This window comes from Zootoca vivipara, chromosome 7, assembly GCF_965207765.1.
Source record: "Zootoca vivipara chromosome 7, rZooViv2.hap1.1, whole genome shotgun sequence".
In the NCBI taxonomy this organism is placed as follows: domain Eukaryota; kingdom Metazoa; phylum Chordata; class Lepidosauria; order Squamata; family Lacertidae; genus Zootoca; species Zootoca vivipara.
The window spans coordinates 31,205,127-31,225,122 of NC_142590.1; the positions used below are offsets into that span (position 1 = coordinate 31,205,127).

Sequence of the window (19,996 nt, forward strand, 5' to 3'; positions counted from 1 at the left end):
CTTATAAATGAAAACAAAAATGGAAGAATCACAATTGTTTTCCAACCCTGTGGCTTTTCCAACGCCTGGCTTTTAAACAAGTGTAATACTTTGAAAAGGGATGGGTTCACTGCTTAATTACAATTAAGTCATGAATAACAATATTAAAAAGTCAGGGCCAAGATGTGTGTGTGTGTGTGTGTGTGTGTGTGTGTGTGTGTATACAGATATATGTACATGTACCCTTTTTTCGCCCCTTTTAGGTGCATTGCTCATTCTGCTTGCTATGATGATTCAGTTAACCGCATCATGCCCTCCTTCATGCGTGGTATGCTCTGAAGATATTACTCTGTGTCAAGGATTAACATATATACTAGGTAACTATGTAAGACACTTAAAGAGAACTGATATTTATTCTATACTGTAAGCTCACACAGCACAGCTGTAATTGTATTGACTGCTTCTTGTGCCTGCTGCTGCGAGGTAAAGTTTCAGAGAGCTAGCCTTTCACATTTTGACTGGAGAGTGATAGCATTGTTTCATTTCTCTTTGCCTAGAGGCCTTATCCAAACTATTCCAAGCCCTTCAGAGGTAATTGAAAACCTTTGTTACCGAGAACAGAGTCATTTCACTCAGCCAAACGCTTTAAGAAAAACAAAATAGATCATTTTAATAAGTTTTATCCACATTTTGTGCAAAGTTCAAGCTGTCCACTGGCTGAATGAGCTATCAATTGCCTTCTAACCCTGCCAAGGAACCCTTCAGCATTAGCAAGATTAAGTGATGTACCAATGATACAGATTAGCATCATAAAGTACATTATAATTCTGAAAGAAGGTATGCTTTTTCTTCTCTTGGTGTTAAATGAGCTGTGGAAATGCTAACAAGATACAATGCCTGTGTTCATTATGTATTGCTTGTTTAAGTCAACAATTTAATAAGACACCTGATTAACAAATTTAAAGCAAAGTGCTGCTGATTCTTAGGAAAGGAAAATTTGCTTATTGCCATCAGCAGAAAAAAAAACCCTAGCCTAATAGTTATTAAAATAATATAAAATGACCCACAAAATTAATAATCCCTTTCCCTGGCTTTACTGTTCCCATTTTGCATATGAAGAAGAAAAAATTAAGGGACCCAAATGTGATGCCAAATGTAAATGCAGTAACTTCCTGGGTTTTGTAATGATCTCCTTTGCTGCCATCCTACTCCCATAACAAATATGCCAGTGAAAGTCTCTCTTCCTAGAAAAGCTTTGAAGCATTGGCTCTACATTAAGCTCATAGCTAAATACTCAGTAGGTGTTTAATGGGAGATTCAAGGTACAGATGGTATTTAGGCCTTGTCTTCAAGCTGGGAGGGCATGTGAGGAGATGCTGAAGGTTCGTCCTTGAGTCAAGCAACCTATCTGTCAGGGATGGGGACCTCCAGATGTTGTTGGACTACCTTCAGCCTCAGCCAGCATGGCCCAAAATCAGGGGTGGTGACAACTGCAGCCAAAATTCATTTGGAAGGTTACAGATCTCTCCCCCCCCCCACCCTGCTGTATGTCTCCCTCAGCCATGACTTAGGGGAGCATGGAGGGCTATGAACCAAGGCAGGACGTGGTCAGAACAACTGTTTTGAAAGTCATCTTGGGCCGAAAACAGGCAGGACGGTGCATGCCTATGTTAAACATTCCTCAAATGCCTTACCATGTGTAAATGTACTTAACGCATGAGTCAGCTTATCTGTGTGCAGAGCTGATGGCCTGGACGGGGTAGCTGGCGGTGGCACGCTAACTCCTCTAAACACAAACTGACTCAAGTGTTAAATGCATTTATACATGATGGTGATTCATGGGACACTTACACAGGCAAGTGCTTTGCCCACAGTCGCCATCGAGTCTACTTTGGCTTTTAATGCGAGGCTAATTTGGCTGTGAGGATAGTAGAGGCCCAATGATTTTAAACTCTAATCAAAATCAATACAAATTAAGCTCCCACTTTGCAAGATGAATTCCCTGACTTTGAAGGCTGTTCTACGTGGAAGAATTGATGCCAATTTAATTAAACCACATTGTAATTGAAAGCTGTGTGAAAGTCGGTGGTTTCCAGGGAATAATGGGAGTGTTTCTTTGCTTGCTGCTCAATGCCCATGTGTTCTCATTCAAAGTTGTGCTTCGGAGGTAGTCAAAAGCAATGTCAAAAGAATTCCATTCCATTTCAAGTGGGAATGCTATGATATATATATAAAGTCATATATAATTGTTTCAATTAATGAGGATCAAGGCTACGCCATATAGGCCATAGCTCTTTTAGGAAGAATCTCTGAATAGTCAGAGAAGTCATTTAAAAGGGTAATGTTAAACTTCTGGGCTACATTTCATAACCAAATTTGATAATAGGCCATTGATATTAGGCTTTCAAGAAGTACAGTGGTCCCTCAACTTACGAAGTACTCGACTTACGGAATTTCGAGTTACGAATGAAAAAAAATGGCCAAATGCTTATGTTTTTTCCGACATCCAAAAGGAAAACCATTGCAGTTTAGATGGGATTTTTTCGACTTACAAATTTTAGATGCGGTTTACTCGACCTACAAATTTTTCCGTTTCCAATGCATTCCTATGGGAAACCACTTTTTTCGACTTACAAACTTTTCGACCTACGAATGTGCATTTGGAACGGATTAAATTCGTAAGTCGAGGGACCACTGTATCTGAAGAAGTGTGCATGCACACGAAAGCTCATACCAATGACAAACTTAGTTGGTCTCTAAGGTGCTACTGGAAGGAATTTTTTTATTTTGTTTCAGGCTTTCAAGAGTAAGCGCATTCGGGCTTTGCAGAAGAAAGATTGGGCAGAGCCTTGCAGGAACTAAGCTGGACGAAGAAAGGCTAGATTTACAATAGTGGGCTGAGTACAACTACGTATTTCAAAATCAAGTTTACAGTTCAGTCCATGGGTCAGGCAAGGTCAGGATGACAGGCAGGTAAATCAAGGAAAGGAGTAACTCAAATGAGGTGAACACACACACACACACACACACACACACACACACACACAAAACTCACACTAGGCAGAGGCGTAGTTAGAGGGTGGGAGGCACTGGGCACCACACGGCAGGGGGAAGCACTTACCACGGGCCTGTAGAGCACCCAAGCCATGTGTCTCTCTCCTGGGAGTGACGCAGTGGTTTAGGCACCTGCAGGCTCTGCCGCCCTACAGCTGAGGGGAAGGCTGCAGCAAGGCTCCATGCAGTGTGCCCTACCCCGGCTCACCCTGCCCAATGGCTGGCTTGCCCTGCTCCCAAAGTGTCTAGCTTTGGCCCTGGGCGCAGGGTGTGTGTGCCGCCCCGGGTGCTCAAGCGGCTAGCTACACCACTGCACTAGCCTAGGATTAAGATCTGGAAGACTTGGATGGGGACTAGTGAGATGAGATGAAATTTCTGGAGGGAAGGGAATAGGACTGAAATGTACTCGGAGTCGAGAGTGAATTTCATGCTCTTTATTCAGCTCATAGTCATCAAGGAGAAGAGGAGAAGAAGAATGGCTCTTTTCCCAAAACCATCTGCTTATATACATTATTTACACAATGGGCCTTGCGTGATTGGCTACTTCAGGGCTACACCTGTGGGCCAATTATATTGTGGATTGACTTCTGCCTGCAGCCTGATTGGCTGCTCCTACAGGCCAATCAGGTAGCAGATTCGCTTCTGCCAGCCGCCTGATTGGCTGCTCCAGCAGGCCAATCAGGTTGCGGATTCACTTCCACCTGGAGTTGGATTGGGTAGCTCCCGCTGATTCTGAATCCTATTGTTCTAGGATTCAGCTCAGTACATAACAAGGACCAAAGCATGAAGAGGAATCTAACCATATGTAGCCTAAGGAAGAGTCCATAGCAAAAGGCTAATGAACCTATTTGTAGCTGCTTCCTGTTAAAAGTCCTAGAAGGCTGCTGAAAGGCTGGTGCTTGAAGTGTCTTAGCAGAGGTGGGTGCTGCCAAATTTATGGACTCTGCTCAATACGTGCAAAAACTGAGAAGCTTTCCATTATTTGGTTTTTCATTTCAGCGAGAAATTAAAATTGCAAATCTCACGAAGTGTTAAAAACAATAAATTAGAGCTTTGGGGATTTTTAAGTAATTGATGGCCTGCAGGCAACAACTTGTAGTGTACTGCTGCATGGGGGAAAAGATACTGATTAGCCCTCTAGTCAACTGCCTCAAATCGTCACTTTAAACCTTTGTGCTGGATTGAATGTTAAGATCAGGTAACATTGTTAACAGCTGCAATGTTGCACCAAGGAATAGCTCTTCATAAGCATACCATACCTGTGCTGGTATTGCAAGTTATAGAATCCGGCAGTTAAGCTATTTCATCTGCAAGTAACCCAGCAGTACTTGACTACCCTTGTGCCTTTGCTATTTTAAAGCCTGTGTTACTTTGCTCGGTGACAAATGTATCGCCATATCTGTTTTAACATTGGCAGATGCAATGTAAGCACACTTTCACAACCATTCTGCCTCATTCAATTAGCACACGCATGCTAATATGCTGAAGTGGCTGCACAGTAACCAGCGTTGTCATGATAACCCATAATAACATCAACTTTTATCTTGCGAAAAGTGCAACTCGTTTAATGGCGGCTCTGTAGTCTTCCGTCAGTCATTTTAGCAACTGTACGATACACAAGCTAAGACTGGGCTAATCTCTATCACATAGAGGGACCTGATTAAAAGCATTACATACCACAGCAGGGGACTGCATTCAGATGCCTTAATGAGAGCCCTATGGGAAATCCTCCAAGGCATCAATAAGAAAACAGACCCCCTGTCAAGTTTATTACAACCGCCCAAGGCAAAATAATCCATATTGTAAAGGGAAAACAACAAATGACTTCCCAGCACAGATAAACATTAGCATCAGTAAATTGGTGAGGTAGCTCAAATGACAGTCGCTACTCAGGGGACGCCCTTGCTGGTAATAGCAGGAGTGCATCAGGTCAGGATTGAGGCACGGTGGCTGAGCAGCATGTGGGAAGCTTGCCTGCTCTGCGTGCTTATGTTAAAGTGCTGTTCGTTTCTCACTTCCATTAGAAAGGTGGAGAGGCGGGGAAAATCTTCTTGCATATTACAGCATAAAAATCATTGTAATAAGCAATGCATTAACTTTGACATCTAGTGGAACAGATGGTTTTCTGTTTCTTGAACAAATCTGTCACACAGGAGCACAGTAAACCCCCCCCATTTTTTTAAAATATACTGGTAACGACAAGTGTTGTATGAAGCTTTTGATGAATTTAAGCTACTGTCTGAGTGAGCATGATGCTGGGAGAGGGCAAGCTGGCAGTGACTTAATCCAGGCAGGACAGGGAGATTGATGATGGCAGTCAACTGAGAGAGGCAGCTTGGAGTGTTGGCATTACACATATCCCTGCCGCTCCAGTTAAGGGAAGCAGTCCACTCTTTCCATCATCTTTGTCTGACCTGGATATATTATTATTAGATATGAGTTTTTTCATTGGTGCTTTCCAGTCCTAGGCTGAATCCAGGATGCAAGCAGCATGCTCCCCAGATGGGTTTTTTGATCGCAATGCACCTCTGCAGCGATGCATGCCTTCCAGCCACTTGGTGCAGAATTGTGCTGTCAGTTTATGAAGCCATTAAAGCTCTACCCTCCAGGAGTGAAAGAACGCACGGAATGCCAGATATTACATGTATAACTAGATACAATGGGGCAAAATAATGAAACAGAAAAGGAGTGGAGCCCTGTCTTTCCATTCTGAAGCATGAAATAAGGACAACGCATAAAAATATCTTCCTACTTAATGTTGAATTTGGGGCCTGTGATGCAGATCCACTTGGAATCTGTTCCAGAGATTAGCGCACTTTCGGCTTGCCCCCAAGTAAGTTTCTCTTTCAACAGGATAGAGGTCATTAATTACAGGCTCCTTTTCCTTTCCCCCCTTTTGAAATGATAAAATATTGCTTTTAAAAAGTGATATTTGATTGTAAAAACAGGTTGCTCAATTGACCTATCACACTGTATTTCAACACTGACCAAAGTTGCCTTCTAATGCTCTCTCTGGCTCACACATTACACACCCACACACCCACCCACACCCCTATATCCATAGATATAGATTGTATAGATATATCAGCAACCACACTGTTGGTGGGGACAAACTATTGCCTCTACATGACTCCAGTGTTCAAAAGCTTGCACTGGTTGCCCATACGTTACAAGGCCAGGTTCAAGGCACTTGTATAAATTTGCAAAGTCCTTAATAGCTTGAGTCTAAGATAGCTCAAGGAATGCAGTTGAGGTCAGGCAACTTGAATTTCCAGTGCCTACTAAAGACATGTTTATTCCAGCAAGCATTTTAACTCAAGTCTGAATTTATATTTTTAACTGGTTTTTTATTTTCATTGCACGCCCCTGGGTAATGATTGTAATTAAGCAGCATATAAACTGTCAAAACAAACAAATAAATTTTTATCAAAGCAATACTTTGTATCAATAAATAGTATATCAAGAATGCTAGTAGATATTTTGTAAATCAGAATGGGAAGTTTTCTCTTTTAACAAATGAAAAATAACTTTTGATCCATAACCCCATTAATATGAGTTGCTAAAAATCCAAGCAAAGATTACGAGCAGCAAACCTGCATCGCGATAGAAACTTAACTATATTTCTATTCCTTTCGTATAGCTGTTCCTGCATCCACAAAAGCTTTGATTGTTACTGATGGAAGTATCACTTCAGTAGAAGGTTTTAACCTGTCCTTCCTGTTCAATGCAACTTTACTAAGACTCAGCACTAATGGGATTACAACCATTAGAGATGATGCTTTTCTTGGACTTAGAACCCTGAAGACTTTACTTCTGGACCAGAACCAAATATCAAGCTCTTCTATCACGTACAGCACATTTCATGAACTTCAGAAGCTGCAAGTGCTAGTGTTAAGCAACAACATTTTGAGCCGCATTCGTGGAATTTGGTTTATGAGCATGAAGGATCTTATTAGACTCCACTTAAATGGGAATCAACTAATGAGCATCACAGGGGAAAGCTTTGAGATGGCAAAGCTTGGCAAACTCAGGATCCTGGATTTGTCAAACAATTTCATTAGCTCTATTGAAAAGACAGCCTTCCACGGCCTCGCCCAACTGATGGAAATTGACCTTTCAAGGAACAGGCTAGCCATTATTCCTGACACCTTTTCTACTCTCGCTCAATTAAGTCTTCTAAGCTTAGACCAGAACTGGTGGAACTGCACATGCAAACTTCACGACCTAGCCTCCTTTCTAAGGAAATATGTCAATTCTTCATCAAGGATGCTCAGAAACGCTGATAATGTGAGTTGCAGAGCTTCTGAAAACCCATCAGTGACCAATCTGCTTGAGCTCACAGAGGTCAACTGTAAGTCTGCACTTAAACACCCTCCTGGTATTTTAGAAAACAGGAGGAGGAACTACGGACGAGACGTTGCACTGGTCGCTGTTTTTTCCTTTCTAGGTAATGACACCCCCACCCCTTGGAGAATATTTGTCACCTGATCTATTCCAAGCTCCTCCTTCTTTTAAACCATTTTATGAAAAAATAACCATGAGATCATAGCCACAGAGAGTCTGATAACCAGCCAATCCCACACCTTGTCCTAAGTAAGATCCTCTGTGTATTAGCTGTCATCTAGAGTCCAGGGTTTCCCAAACTTGGGTCTCCAGCTGTTTTTGAACTACAATTCCCATCTTCCTTGACCACTGGTCCCGGTAGCTAGGAATGATACGAGTTGTAGTCCCAAAATAGCTGGAAACCCAGCTGGTGGTCCTTGAAGTATCGTGGTCCTGAGCCATTTAAGGTTTTATAGGTCAAAAGCAGAAGCATAACATGAGCGGGGGGCTACCAGAGCAATTGCCCCAGGCACTTTTTTTTTTAAAGGGACATGCCTCTGCAGCTGGTGCCGTGACTGGAGGCGCTTCCCATCCTGCCTGCCTGCCTGCCTCATCTGAGCAGCATGCTGAACAGGAGCTGGGAGAGGACAGGTCCTTGCATCCTTTGGCCATACAACATCCCCGGCCAGCAGAGATGGGCAGATGGTGAGACTCACAGCGGTGGCAGTGGTGAAGGCACACACCCAGGTCCCACCACTGCTCCACAGCTCTTTCTGGCAGCAGCAGTAGCACCACATGGAGGCACCAGTTAGGGGCCACAATACTTTCCTTGCCCTGCATGCTGGCAACCTACGCTACACCACTGGTCAAAACCAACACTTTGAATTGGGCTCACAAGCTAATTGGCAGCCAGTCAGGCCAGGACCGGTGTAGTATGCTCAAACCGTCTTGCTCCAGTGAGCAACGTGGCTGCCAAATTTTTCACCAGCTGAAGTTTCCAAACCGTCTTCAGATGCAGCTCCTACGTAAAATGCATTGCAGTAATCTGAACTAGAGGTTACTAGAGAATAGACGACAGAAGTTAGGCTATTCTTTTCCAGATAAGAGCACAGCTGGGCCACCAGCTGAAGCTGATGGAAGGCACTGCACACCACCAAGGCCTCCTGAGCCTCAAGACACAGCTTCAAGGATGGCACCATTCATATTGCTCAGCCGTGTGCCTCCTTTTGTCTTTTAAAAAAAGGAGTGCTTCTTCTTGTGTTCCAAGGCCTGGGACTCTTAGAAATGAGAACCTGGACTCAGAGTGCAATTAGTTTCTTCCTTGCCTGCAGCAACATGCAAACTACTGTTCTTCTTTTCAGAATATGCCGTACTCCTATCCTCCCTACTGTTAGTCCCAGAAATTATTTATTTATCTTGGAATGGTGGCTCCATTGCACTTTTGCGATGACCCTGAGTTCTCTTCAACCAACAATACATTGTCCTTCTGACAGAAACATATAAAAATATATCTTGGAGTTGAAAGTCTCGCCCGGAGCTATACCACTGCCTGAAGCTATACCACCTCAGGCTGTGATCTCATTTCATTTCACAAGCGAAGAAATGTTAGGCACAGGTTGTAAGTGGAAGGGAGACTGCCAAGATGAAAACAAGACAGGGAGGCTGCTGGATGAATTGATAAGTGATATTTCTCCTCTGGTGCCAAAGAGAACCAGTTACTCTACTAGCTTCTTATTTGGAATGCCAAAGCAGTTCGAGATACAACCAGCAGGAATTTCCCTAGACAGTTAAAATGCCCCCCAATTTTCCTTCTTGCTGCTTGGGCTGCTTCCTTCACAGCCTACATTACTGAAACACATATTCTGTGTCTAATGGGTTTCAAAAGGTTCACATAACCTCGTGACATGGCTTAATGTATATAGTAGGTGTGATGATACTCTGCCCCACAGGTCTAAAGTCCTGCACAGTCTCCAACTTGGCCCACAAGACCACATTCCTCAAACCATGTCAACTTGCCCCACGTGATGTGACTACAAAACCAAAAACAACTGGGAGCTAACTTTTAAGCTTTCATTAATCATTATTCATCTACAAGTGAGGCTTAATGACAGTGCCAATCAGTTGACTAGTGCTGACAATGAGCCCTATTGTATAGGAATGCCTGATTTCCCCATGTGGGTGGCAACTGCCATGACAGTGTGGTACAGAGGACAGAACGTTAAGTCTGGCCCCCAGGAATCTGGGTTCCAATCCCACCTCATTTTTAATTCTCAGGATCTGAAGAATACTCCCCAAAATTCAGTTTGTTTGTTTGTTTGTTTGATTGATTGTTTAAAAAACCCAGACCAACAATTTATCCTCATTCAATAATAGTCTTTATTCTAAATGAATTTTATTTTGCATGGGTGCAGAGCCTCATAGACAAAGCCCAAGTCTAGGGTTTATTTTGCCATCTGCAGAATTGCTGGGATGTGATGACATTGAGGAGGAATTTAGACTTCCCGGGACCGCTTTAAACAAAGTCATAATTGGACAAATGTGGACAAAAAAGTTGTTGAGCTTTCTTTGGTCTGCTGACATGACTTACATCCAGATTTTCCCAGACATTTTAAAAAAGCAATTCTGGGAAACCACTTTCCTTTGTGATCTAAATATGCCCTACGTTAGACTGCAGCCAAGCATATGCATGTTAATTAGCATTCCCATAGAAACAAAATTTCACAAAAATTACAAATTTGCTACTTCAAATATTACAATATTTTAAATGTGATTTTTTTTATGTGGACATTTACTTCAAAAGCCATATTCTTCAAACTAATCAGCATCTCTCAATGTTTTTGTTTTTGTTTTGCAGATGTCAAATCTGAAATGTCATAAGTTGTCAACTACTAAGTCAAATATCAGATGCTGAAGTCAAATTTCAAATCCAAATGTCAAAAACTGACATCCAAAATGCCATTGTCATATAATCAATATTTTTTTTGCTGATTATTCTAATACCTAACGAGCATTCAATGTCAATATCTGAAAGAAAGAATTCTGGGGAGTAATAAAAATTCTGCTATAATTTGCAACTACTTGAGAAGGGAAGAGAAATGTGACTGGATCGCTCTTATACACACAGAGCGATAAAACAAAAATACAAAGGGGAGATCGTAATCAGATCAAGGCCATTGTGTTCTGTGCTGTCCACCTGAACAAGTTTTTTGATCTAAATTGCCTTTCACACAACTACTATTAGTCTCATGAAGCAAAACATATAGGTATAGTTCTTAAATAAACAACTTCCTTTAAGTCTCTTCTGCAGACTTAACCTCCTTTCATTGGATGGTGGCAGACAATAGTTCATGAACTAAAAATGACCCAAGCCCTATCAGACTTTTCTTCAATGCAGTAACTGTCATTTCAAAGATAAAGCTTCCATCTACAACTATTTATTTTCATTCAGTAAAAGTATTTCTATATCACCATATCATAAAATGTCAGGCCAGTGTACAACAATAAAATACCACTAAAAAACAAGATAATCATTAAAGCGTCTGGCTAATCAATTTTAAAAATCTGCAAATGTCTGTCGGCATAAAAAGGTCTTTGAGAGGTACCTTTTCTCTTTTAAGGAGATCTCAGATGTATCTCCAGTCATTACAAATGCATTTTCTCCTTGAATAATTGCTGACACAGAATGATAGAATTATATAGATAAAAATGTGTGGGAATTTAATTGGATTCCTGTTCTACCCCCTCCTCTGCTACATTTTAATAATCTCATATAGCAGAATTATCCCTTTAGTAGTTTTGTTTTATTATGTTCTGATGTGTATGTTTAATGTCTAATGAGCTCTACCTTAATTTACCTGATTTCATCTTTGATAAACCTTGTATTTGTCACAGGAGGTGTTGGTCTCACTTGCCTAGTTTTAGCCCTCTTTAACAGGAAGTTTCAACACGGCAAAGCAAATGAACACTCATCAGGAAACTGCTGTTGCAGAACCCTAGATGAATCCCAGTGTGGTCATGAGCCAAGAAATTACCTCACTAAGGGATACTGTAACTGCCACTTAACTCGGGAAAATGAAATAAAGGTCATGTCCATGTTGGGGTCTGGCAGGGAAATGCCACTTTTAAAGGAAAATAGCCATCAAGCAACAGTAAAGGCAGAGTCTAAGTGCACAGGCCTAAAAATGCCACTCAGAAGCATTCAAAAGGAGAATGAACAGATGAAAAATGACCATTTCTTGTGCCTTAACTGTAGACTGCTACAGTCTTATCCTCCAGAGTCTTCTGGGAATGCAGCTGTGCCTAATGAAGCAGATGGACTGTGCCAAAAACAATTCCAAAGGAGAGTTAGAAGCCCAGACAACTTTGGGCAGTGGGAGGAAGACACACAGGCGACAAGATCTGAGGAGCATCACAAACTGAATCAAGGTGAGCTCTTTTTCCTGGGAACGGGATATCGCTTCCGTTTTGACTGATGATTCCCCAGTCGCTCCCTCTCATGGAGAGTTATCACAGATCAATAGAAGCATGCCTCGCTGCTTCCATAATATTAGAACAAGAAAGGCCACAGGTGTGATGATTTCCCATGGCCAATGTCTGAGGCTTGGGAAATGAGAACAAAGCCCACTATTAGCTCCTGGTACATTATACCCTTCCTGTTCTAAGGTTACTGTAGCAGTGAGGGGGAGAGCTATGGGGCTGTGGCAATGATATTGTACCTGCTGAGAAAGAAGAACAAACTCATGGGGCAGTGCAAGCATCTTCCTCGATCCTGCCTTCCTGTTGGCATCCAATGTACATTTTAGGAAGTATCAGAGGGAGGTAGAAAATTATGGAGTAAATGAGCAGGAGCATAGGAAACTGCCTTAAGCTGAGTCCATACCCTCCAACATAGAATCAGAAAATCAGAGAGTTGGAAGAGACCACAAGGGCCACCCAGTCCAACCACCTGCCAAGCAGGAACCACCATCAAAGCATTTCTCTGATGAAAATAAGGACACCCTATTCCACCTGACTGGGTTGCCCCAGCCACTCTGGGTGGCTTCCAACATATATAAAAACATAATAAAGCATTAAACATTAAGAAACCTCCCTATACAGGGCTGCTCTCAGATGTCTTCTAAAGGTTGTGTATCTCCTTGGCTTGGGGGTTGCATAACTCCAATGAAAATAGAGATATCCTACCATACCCTCCGACATTTCTCTGATGGAATATAGGGATGTCCTAAGGAAAAGTGGGACATTCCAGGATCAAATCAGAAACTGCGATGGCTTCTGTAAATCCAGGACTGTCCCTGGAAAATAGGGACACTTGGAGGGCCTGTAGACCATTGATCTATCTAGCTCAGGACTGTCTACACTGACTGGCAGTGACTCTCCCAGGTTTCAGGCAAGGAATCCTTCTCAGCCCTACCTGGAGATGCCAGGGATTGAACCTGCTGGCAAATGCTCTTTCAATAAACTACAGCCATTCCCAGATGGGTAGAGAAGGTATGAGATAGGATGAAGTCACTTGGGAAGAGCATGTAGAAAGGTGTTAGCAGAGGGTTAAGGTTAGAGCCCTAAGGTACCCCAGCTAGGAAGGGAAACACAGAAAGAGAAATTAGAAGAGAATAAACTGAGGTCAGAATTACACAGAACTACGGCAAAGGTTGGCGGTTCGAATCCCTGTGACGGGGTGAGCTCCCGTTGCTTGGTCCCAGCTCCTGCCAACCTAGAAGTTCAAAAGCACGTCAAAATGAAAGTAGATAAATAGGAACTGCTACAGCGGGAAGGTAAACGGCGTTTCCATGTGCTGCTCTGGTTTGCCAGAAGTGGCTTTGTCATGCTGGCCACATGACCTGGAAGCTATACGCCGGCTCCCTCGGCCAATAATGTGAGATGAGCACGCAACCCCAGAGTCAGTCACGACTGGACCTAATGGTCAGGGCTCCCTTTACCTTTACCTTTTACGGCAAAAAAAAAGCAAAGCAAAGCAGAAGGATCAGCTGTATCAAAAGCAGCAGTAAAGTCAAAGAGGAAGAAGATGGAGCTGAGATCATGTGGGAGAAGCAAGAACATGGTGATTGTGAGGACAATGTTCAGTGGAATGAAGAGGGTTGAAGCCTGACTGGAAGTGGTGGGTGGGGGAAAGTTCAAAAATAATTGGGAAAACGTGGAAACGGTGAGGGTCAGCAGCATGAGCCAAGAGTTCAGAAAGGAAATTGGCTAGTAGTTTGAGAGAAAGCATTTTGTTTGACTGTACAGTACTAGCAAAAGAACTAGAAAGGAGGGGGGGGAGAAAAAATCTAGAGGTGGGATAAGGGCAGGGTAGATAGTAACCAGAAGCGGGGAAGTGAGGGGAACATATAAGGAAAGCAGAGTGGTTTTCATCAAGTGAAATGAAACGAAAGAAAGAGTTGTGCAGGAGGAAGGCTGGGAAATGAGGGGAAGGGAAGCAGAGAGATCAGAGAATGTGGTTTCAATGTTAGTATTACAATGCTCAATAAATAATTGCACAGTCAACACACGAGCTTCAATTCAGATATTTAGAAATTATGGTGTTGACAGAATTATCTTGCAGAAGCATACATGACTGTTTGACTGTATATTTCTATACAGAGAACAAGAACAAAGTTGTCTTCATATCAGTTCATATTCAGTTCATTTTTTAAAAAGAATACAGTAGCCATTGCTTTGCAACATAAAAATGTTTTGCTTAGCCAGAGACGTTAGCTACTGTAGCTGTTTAGCATTTTCCCATAAGCAGGGAAGCCCTCTTCTTTGTGGCACCACCAATGTAGGTGTTCCAAACATCTGTTTAGTCAGTGTAAGAGAACTCCTCTGCATGTGCTAAGTTTCAACGTTTGCTCTTTCACAGGAATCAGAAGTGACACATTCTGCGGAAGACATTCAAGAGCTGCATGTGTTTTGGCAAAAGAAGGGCTTGGAAAACATTTAGCAAACGAGTCATGTCTGTCTGTATCCAAAACCGAGGAGGATGAGGACTGCTTAAAGCCTTGCAGGATGAGGCAAAGGCATTTTATTACAGCCTCGTCATCAGCACCTGACACACCAGAGGAATCCAAGGACCACTGCTTGCAAGAAGCAGCATTAGGAAGCCATGGATCGCGACAGGATGATCCATGTGGATCGTTAGAAAGGAGCAAAAATATTTCTCCGCAGCTAGACAACTTCCTTATCTGTAAATACATAGGCTGTGATAAATATCGCAACTGCCCGACAGAAAAGAAACAGAGCCATGGCAAAAATGTGAAGTTGGATGAAGGACAGAGTGAAGTTAAGAGCAAAAGAGCAGGCAGCTCCTGTATGACTGATGAAGAGATGCCCTTATCGCCAGCAATCAAGAGAATGTATCAGCCCAAGAGTGTTAGCTTTTATGTACCTGACCTGACAACAATAAAGAGGGTGGATGTGACAAGTGGCTTAAGTGGGGTGAGATCCCCAGAGAACAAACGACAAGGCAAGAGTATTCAAGGAAGCCTCTCCCCTGCCCTGGGAAGGAGATTGCACTGTGATTCAGGAGCAAAAAAAGAAGAAAGGAAACCATCTCCCACCTCTGCAGGACCTGGGGAAAAACTGATTGGATTCATCCAGAAGCATAAAATGAAAACTAAAAGCTGGGATTCTTTAACCGTGAAGTTAAATTTACATCCTTTTAGAAAAGCAAGAATCCAGCCTGAAGAACTTCTCCCCAAAGGAAACAAAGAACAGTGTCCAAGTTGCCGACATGCAAAATTGTCCCATGCTTCCACGAGGGAAGACAGAAGAAGGAGAACAAAAACAAAACCAGAATCAGAATATTCTGTGGCTGCCCAAAAGATCTCAGAGTGCAGCAAAGATATCATTTATTCTAGAGCATCTGTTGGGAAACTGCCTGAAGAAAATGGTACAGGTGCTGTTACAGTCATCTCCTGTCCTTCTAAGAGTGTTTCTCACGTGGCAATTGCTGAGGGTACTTCACCTGCCAAGCTTTTACAAACTCAAAGTTGTGCCAGGAGCTCACCTCTATTCTCACCAAATGGAACTTCAAGAATGACTGTTTCAGCTATTGCTGTTTCACCTAACCATTCACTGAGTGTTTTGCAGAATGCAGCAAATAACATTCCAGCACCAGTGAATTCTAAAGAGCATAGTGAAGATATTACAGAAACTGCAGTCCTGGCCTTTGAGCAGAGTTCTTTGATGATGGCAGCACAGGAAAAAGACCACAGTCTTTCTCAAGCTCTCTTTATTGAAAGAGAAGGGCTCAATTTGCAAAATGCCACCAAAGACGATGATATGCAGTTTCAGCAAATTGCTGAGAATATAATGCAAGGCGTGAGTCTGAAGCAGTTCCAAAAACATCAAGATAAAAGCTTCACAGTGGAAGATGGACTGGAAGGGCATAAAAGGGCTATAGAGACTGAATCTGCACAAGGAAATCTAGTTGCTGTGGAGTCCCATAGCTTTGGTGAAATTCCACCATCAAGTAGACACCAAATTCCGACAGAAAAGGACATAAATAGATTCAAATCTCCAGTTCAGTTCAGCAGCACACTTTCTAAATCTCAGGCCGTTGGGTGTCTAACCACCAAACAACTTCAAATGCCAGCTAGAACTAATGACATGGAAGTATGTGGAACAAAATCACAGCACCAGAGAGCAGATTTCAAAGCAGAAAGCAACAGTGAGTCAACTAAAATGTTTATTCCAGATACACTAATGGTCTCAGCGGGCCTAAAAGAGGAAGGAGTACAAACTGGGAATGAGTGGGAGAATAACAAATGCAAAACGTTTCATAAAAATGTTGTCAAAGTGACCATTATCTCTAACACATCGAGCGTCCCCACTTCCCCCGAAACTGGAAACACACATCTGGAGAGCAACATCAATCTTGAAATGAACAATAAGGTGCATATGGATAATGAGAGTGATTTGCAAGAAGCTCCAAACAATCAACTTGATGAAGGTAGCAGAGATCATAAAGAAGGTAAAATGCCACCAGCAACATGTCAAGAGCATCCTTTGTTAGCAAAGCTTAAAGACGTCAGTTATGAGGAACAAACTGAGATGCCTTCACTTCCTTACAATACAAATAAAGCCGAAATCTCTGTCTCCAAACCTACACTGTCTCCCACATCTGCTGATTGTGATAAAGAATTGCCTTCACAGGCAGAACAAAGCAAAGTAAATATTTCAAAAAACATTTATTCTTCCTTAGTTCTCTTCAAAGACAAAAAACCCTTTTCAATATGAAAAGCTAGACTTTCTAACCCAGGACTGAAACTTTCAGACCAATATAGGATGGGGAAAAACAAGGAGATCTGGAGCTGTGAAAGCCAAAGCAGAATGCAGAATAAAAAAGGGCATGCAATTACTAAACAGAATTGTGCTTATAAATTACAGCTAAGAAGGCATAGCATATTTTGTACAAAGTTTTCTTACAATAGAATAACTGCTTTTTAAAATAAAACAACAACAACAATTAACTGCCACCGCTGCTCACATTACTCGTCACCCCACCAAACCCCCAGCCCCCTTGCCAACCTGACTCATCCCTTTACCCCTCACCCCAATCCCCAAATCTCATAACAGATCCTTCAAGTGTCTGTATTCTCAGAGCTTCTTCAAGTCCTCCATGTCATCACAGCTCCTTCAACACCCCCCCCCAACACCCTCACAGTTTCTGTGTCCCTCCATCCCTGCTTTATTCAAACATCTGTTGTTGTTTGAAAATGCCCTTTTAAAGACTGCCTTCCCATTTGCTTCCCTCTCCTGCCCTGACTTCCAGGCTTGTGATAGCCTATCCAGGCTTGTGATAAGACAGTACAAATTATCCGATGGAGGGTGCAAGCTCTGACTTCATGCAAATCAAGATTGTGATGCAGCACGACAGATCCTCCAATGGGGGCTGCACAATGACAGTGTTACTTTTTATGTATGCATTTTTAATAAAATGGATTAGATATAGAGTCACTATATATACTTTTTAGGAGGGTAGAATTTGATAGATGCATCGTTTTGCTATACGTAGAAATGGACAAAGGGTGTTCAAAAGCCTATCCCCCTGCTAAATACGGGGACCAAAACTTGAGGGGCAAACCCAAATCTGGAGAGACTGTTGCTCAATATGTTAATTCTTCACCCCACTGCCTAAATGAATATGAATCTGCAATAAGACATTTGTGCATCCTCAGCTTGGGGGAATTTCTCCATTAAAATTCTCCTCTACCAACCAAGCAGGATTGTTGGTCTTTATAATATGTGTGACTATAAGAAATAGTGAAATATTTTGATAGTATATTACTAACATTGCTTCCACACATGTCCCTTTCTCTTGAATGGCTGCCTTCTGTTCACTCACTTTTTATGGAAAACCTAGATAACATCCAGATAACATTACCATGCCACTGCAGACCAGTGTTTTCTATGCTATCCTTCTGTATTTTTCAGACCTGATTTTTTTAAATAAAAAAATAAGACACAGTTGCAGGACCCAGTGTGGTCAAGTAAAGCACCACTGAGCCTTTTAAGAAGGCAGAAAGCAGCAATATCCTGTAAGAACCCTTCTGGGGAATTGCTTGCAGCATCTTCACAGATGAGCTTCTGTTCCTGGCTGTGTGTGTGTGTGTCTGATGACGTGGAAGCTGGGCAAACAGCTGGCTCCTTAGTCTGCTCCTTCTGTGGCCAGAACAGGAGTAGGAAAGGAGGCCTGTCTCACACTTTGAACTGGGACTGGCTAGTTTCCACCCCGGAAGAAGCATTTTTGGTGCTTATGGCTTGTGCATCAGCAACAAGCCATACCCAGTCACAAAATGGTGATGGAGGAGGAATATTGGGAACAACTGACTGGCTTGTTTACCAGCATGGACTCTTTATATCTGTATTACATTTGCATCACAATTTTCCTTCAAGGAGCTCAAGGTGGCATACATGGTTCTCCCCCTCTCCACATTAATCTCTGTGACATAAGTTAGGCTGAGAGCTGGTGACAGGCCCAAGGTCACCCACCCAGAAAGCTTTGTGGCTAAGCAGGGATTTGAACCCCAGTCTCCCAGATTCTAACCCGACACTATAACCACCACACCACTCTAACTATGGGGAAGACTGGTTCCTTGGCACTTGATCTGTACGTGGGAAGTGAGCCTTACTGAGCTATGAAGAGTTTTTCCTCTCTCTTCTGCAAGCCTGCTGGGATTAAGGAAAGGGCAATGGAAGGGTATAAAACATGCATCTAATCTACTTATTTTAAATATTTATTTTAAAAGTTTGCTTGTGTTTTTTTCCTTTTCTTTCAGCAAGCTCCGGTCCCCTCCCCTTTACCTGATATTTGTCAGCTAGGTTGGGCCAGTCTGGGAAGGAAGATAGTCTCTTCCCTTATTATCTCCCTTGTCATCTAGATTGCCTGTTGCCAAGACAGCACAACTGTTCTAACCATGGCACCCTGCCATCGCGAAGGTTGTTTTAATTTCTAATATCTGCTAATTAAAATATGGAGTTTTAAAAATAATTGAAAGTGAAAAAGTAGGAAAACAACGTATGTCTCTTGACGTGGCTTGCCAGATTTGCTCTTTTATGCAGAGATAGTTTTAATGGTTTTTAAACAATAGGTGGAGCTCTCTCTTCTAGTTGCCCCACCAAGAAATAAAATAAATATGAAAATAATCAGCTAAAGAGTATCCAGGTATCCAGTAGTAACAAAAGGCTTTAAACAGATCCGAAAGGCTCTTGATTATTATTAAGGTTTTGGAAAATAAATATCTCATTACCATATCAACAATCTAGGACTGATCTCTTGCAGGAGCTAATATATTATCATCTGGGTTTAGCATTTCTGTTTTCCAAGGGAAGGAGGAGTAGGCTGCACGAAGATGGAGTCACGGAAAAGCCAGAAGGGAAATGGCAGTGGTATTTCACAGACTGTACAGAGAGAAGAGAATCTGACTGACAGCTGGGCTGATCCGGGCTACTTTCTCACTTCCAGCTAAATCAATTTGTTGTATGACAGGTCACTCCATATCTAGGTTACTAACCTTTTTCTTTTTCTTTGCTGGCCTTCTTCCTTTGGCTTCATAGCCCGATGGACAGAAATTTAGCAGGTGAGTTTTCCTGGCATGGAGATCAGTTGCAGAAAAAGCTTTACCTGCTAAAATTCTGGGTATGGAACAGCTGTTAAAAGACACAGGAGGAGGGCCAGAAAAAAAGTGACAACCATAGCAGTAGCTTGGTGCCATGTTGTGCATCCTATTGAAGAATGCCTAAACCAAACCAGCCCTGCTGGTTGAAACTGAAGTGTACAAGCCAGTGCAAACGACATCTCTGTACTTAAGTATCAGATTATAGGCAGGAAGCATTGCAGGCCAAGGCACTGGGCTCCTCTGTCCCCAACCCCCAAGAGAATTGAAGGACAATGTAGACTGATTTTGGATCAAAACAGGCCACAACTTTATTGCATACAGATGAAAGAGGTTTGGGCTTGCACATGGGGCAATTAAGTACTTCCAGCCCACCTGTCGAAACACAAGTCAATCCGGGAGCAGGGCTTCCTAAGACTTACATCAAATAGGGTGACCCCTGCAGGAATTGCCATCTGAGGGTGTTCCATTGGCCCTGGCCCCTGACTCAGCATAAGGGCATAGGCAACACCAGATTCCTTTAATGG

The 19,996-nt window shown here is 42.4% G+C and overlaps 2 protein-coding genes across 3 annotated transcripts in view; one reads left to right on the forward strand and one right to left on the reverse strand.

Annotated features, from left to right (window-relative positions):
* Window positions 1-19,996, reverse strand: part of LOC118088795 (serine/threonine-protein kinase TNNI3K) — a 175,262-nt gene that overhangs the window by 21,084 nt on the left and 134,182 nt on the right. The gene's annotated exons all lie outside the window — the stretch shown is intronic.
* LRRC53 (leucine rich repeat containing 53) lies at window positions 269-16,590 on the forward strand. The gene is made up of 4 exons (XM_060277440.1): window positions 269-356; window positions 6,674-7,480; window positions 11,248-11,781; window positions 14,213-16,590. The coding sequence occupies exons 1-4, from the start codon at window positions 269-271 to the stop codon at window positions 16,588-16,590; spliced, it is 3,807 nt and encodes a 1,268-aa protein (XP_060133423.1).

Coding starts and splice junctions, on each gene's coding strand:
- LRRC53 (XM_060277440.1), top strand. CDS start 269: ATGATTCAGTTAACCGCATCATGCCCTCCTTCATGCGTGGTATGCTCT. Junction 357..6,673: donor AGGATTAACATATATACTAG/GTAACTATGTAA, acceptor CCTTTCGTATAG/CTGTTCCTGCATCCACAAAA. Junction 7,481..11,247: donor CGCTGTTTTTTCCTTTCTAG/GTAATGACACCC, acceptor TATTTGTCACAG/GAGGTGTTGGTCTCACTTGC.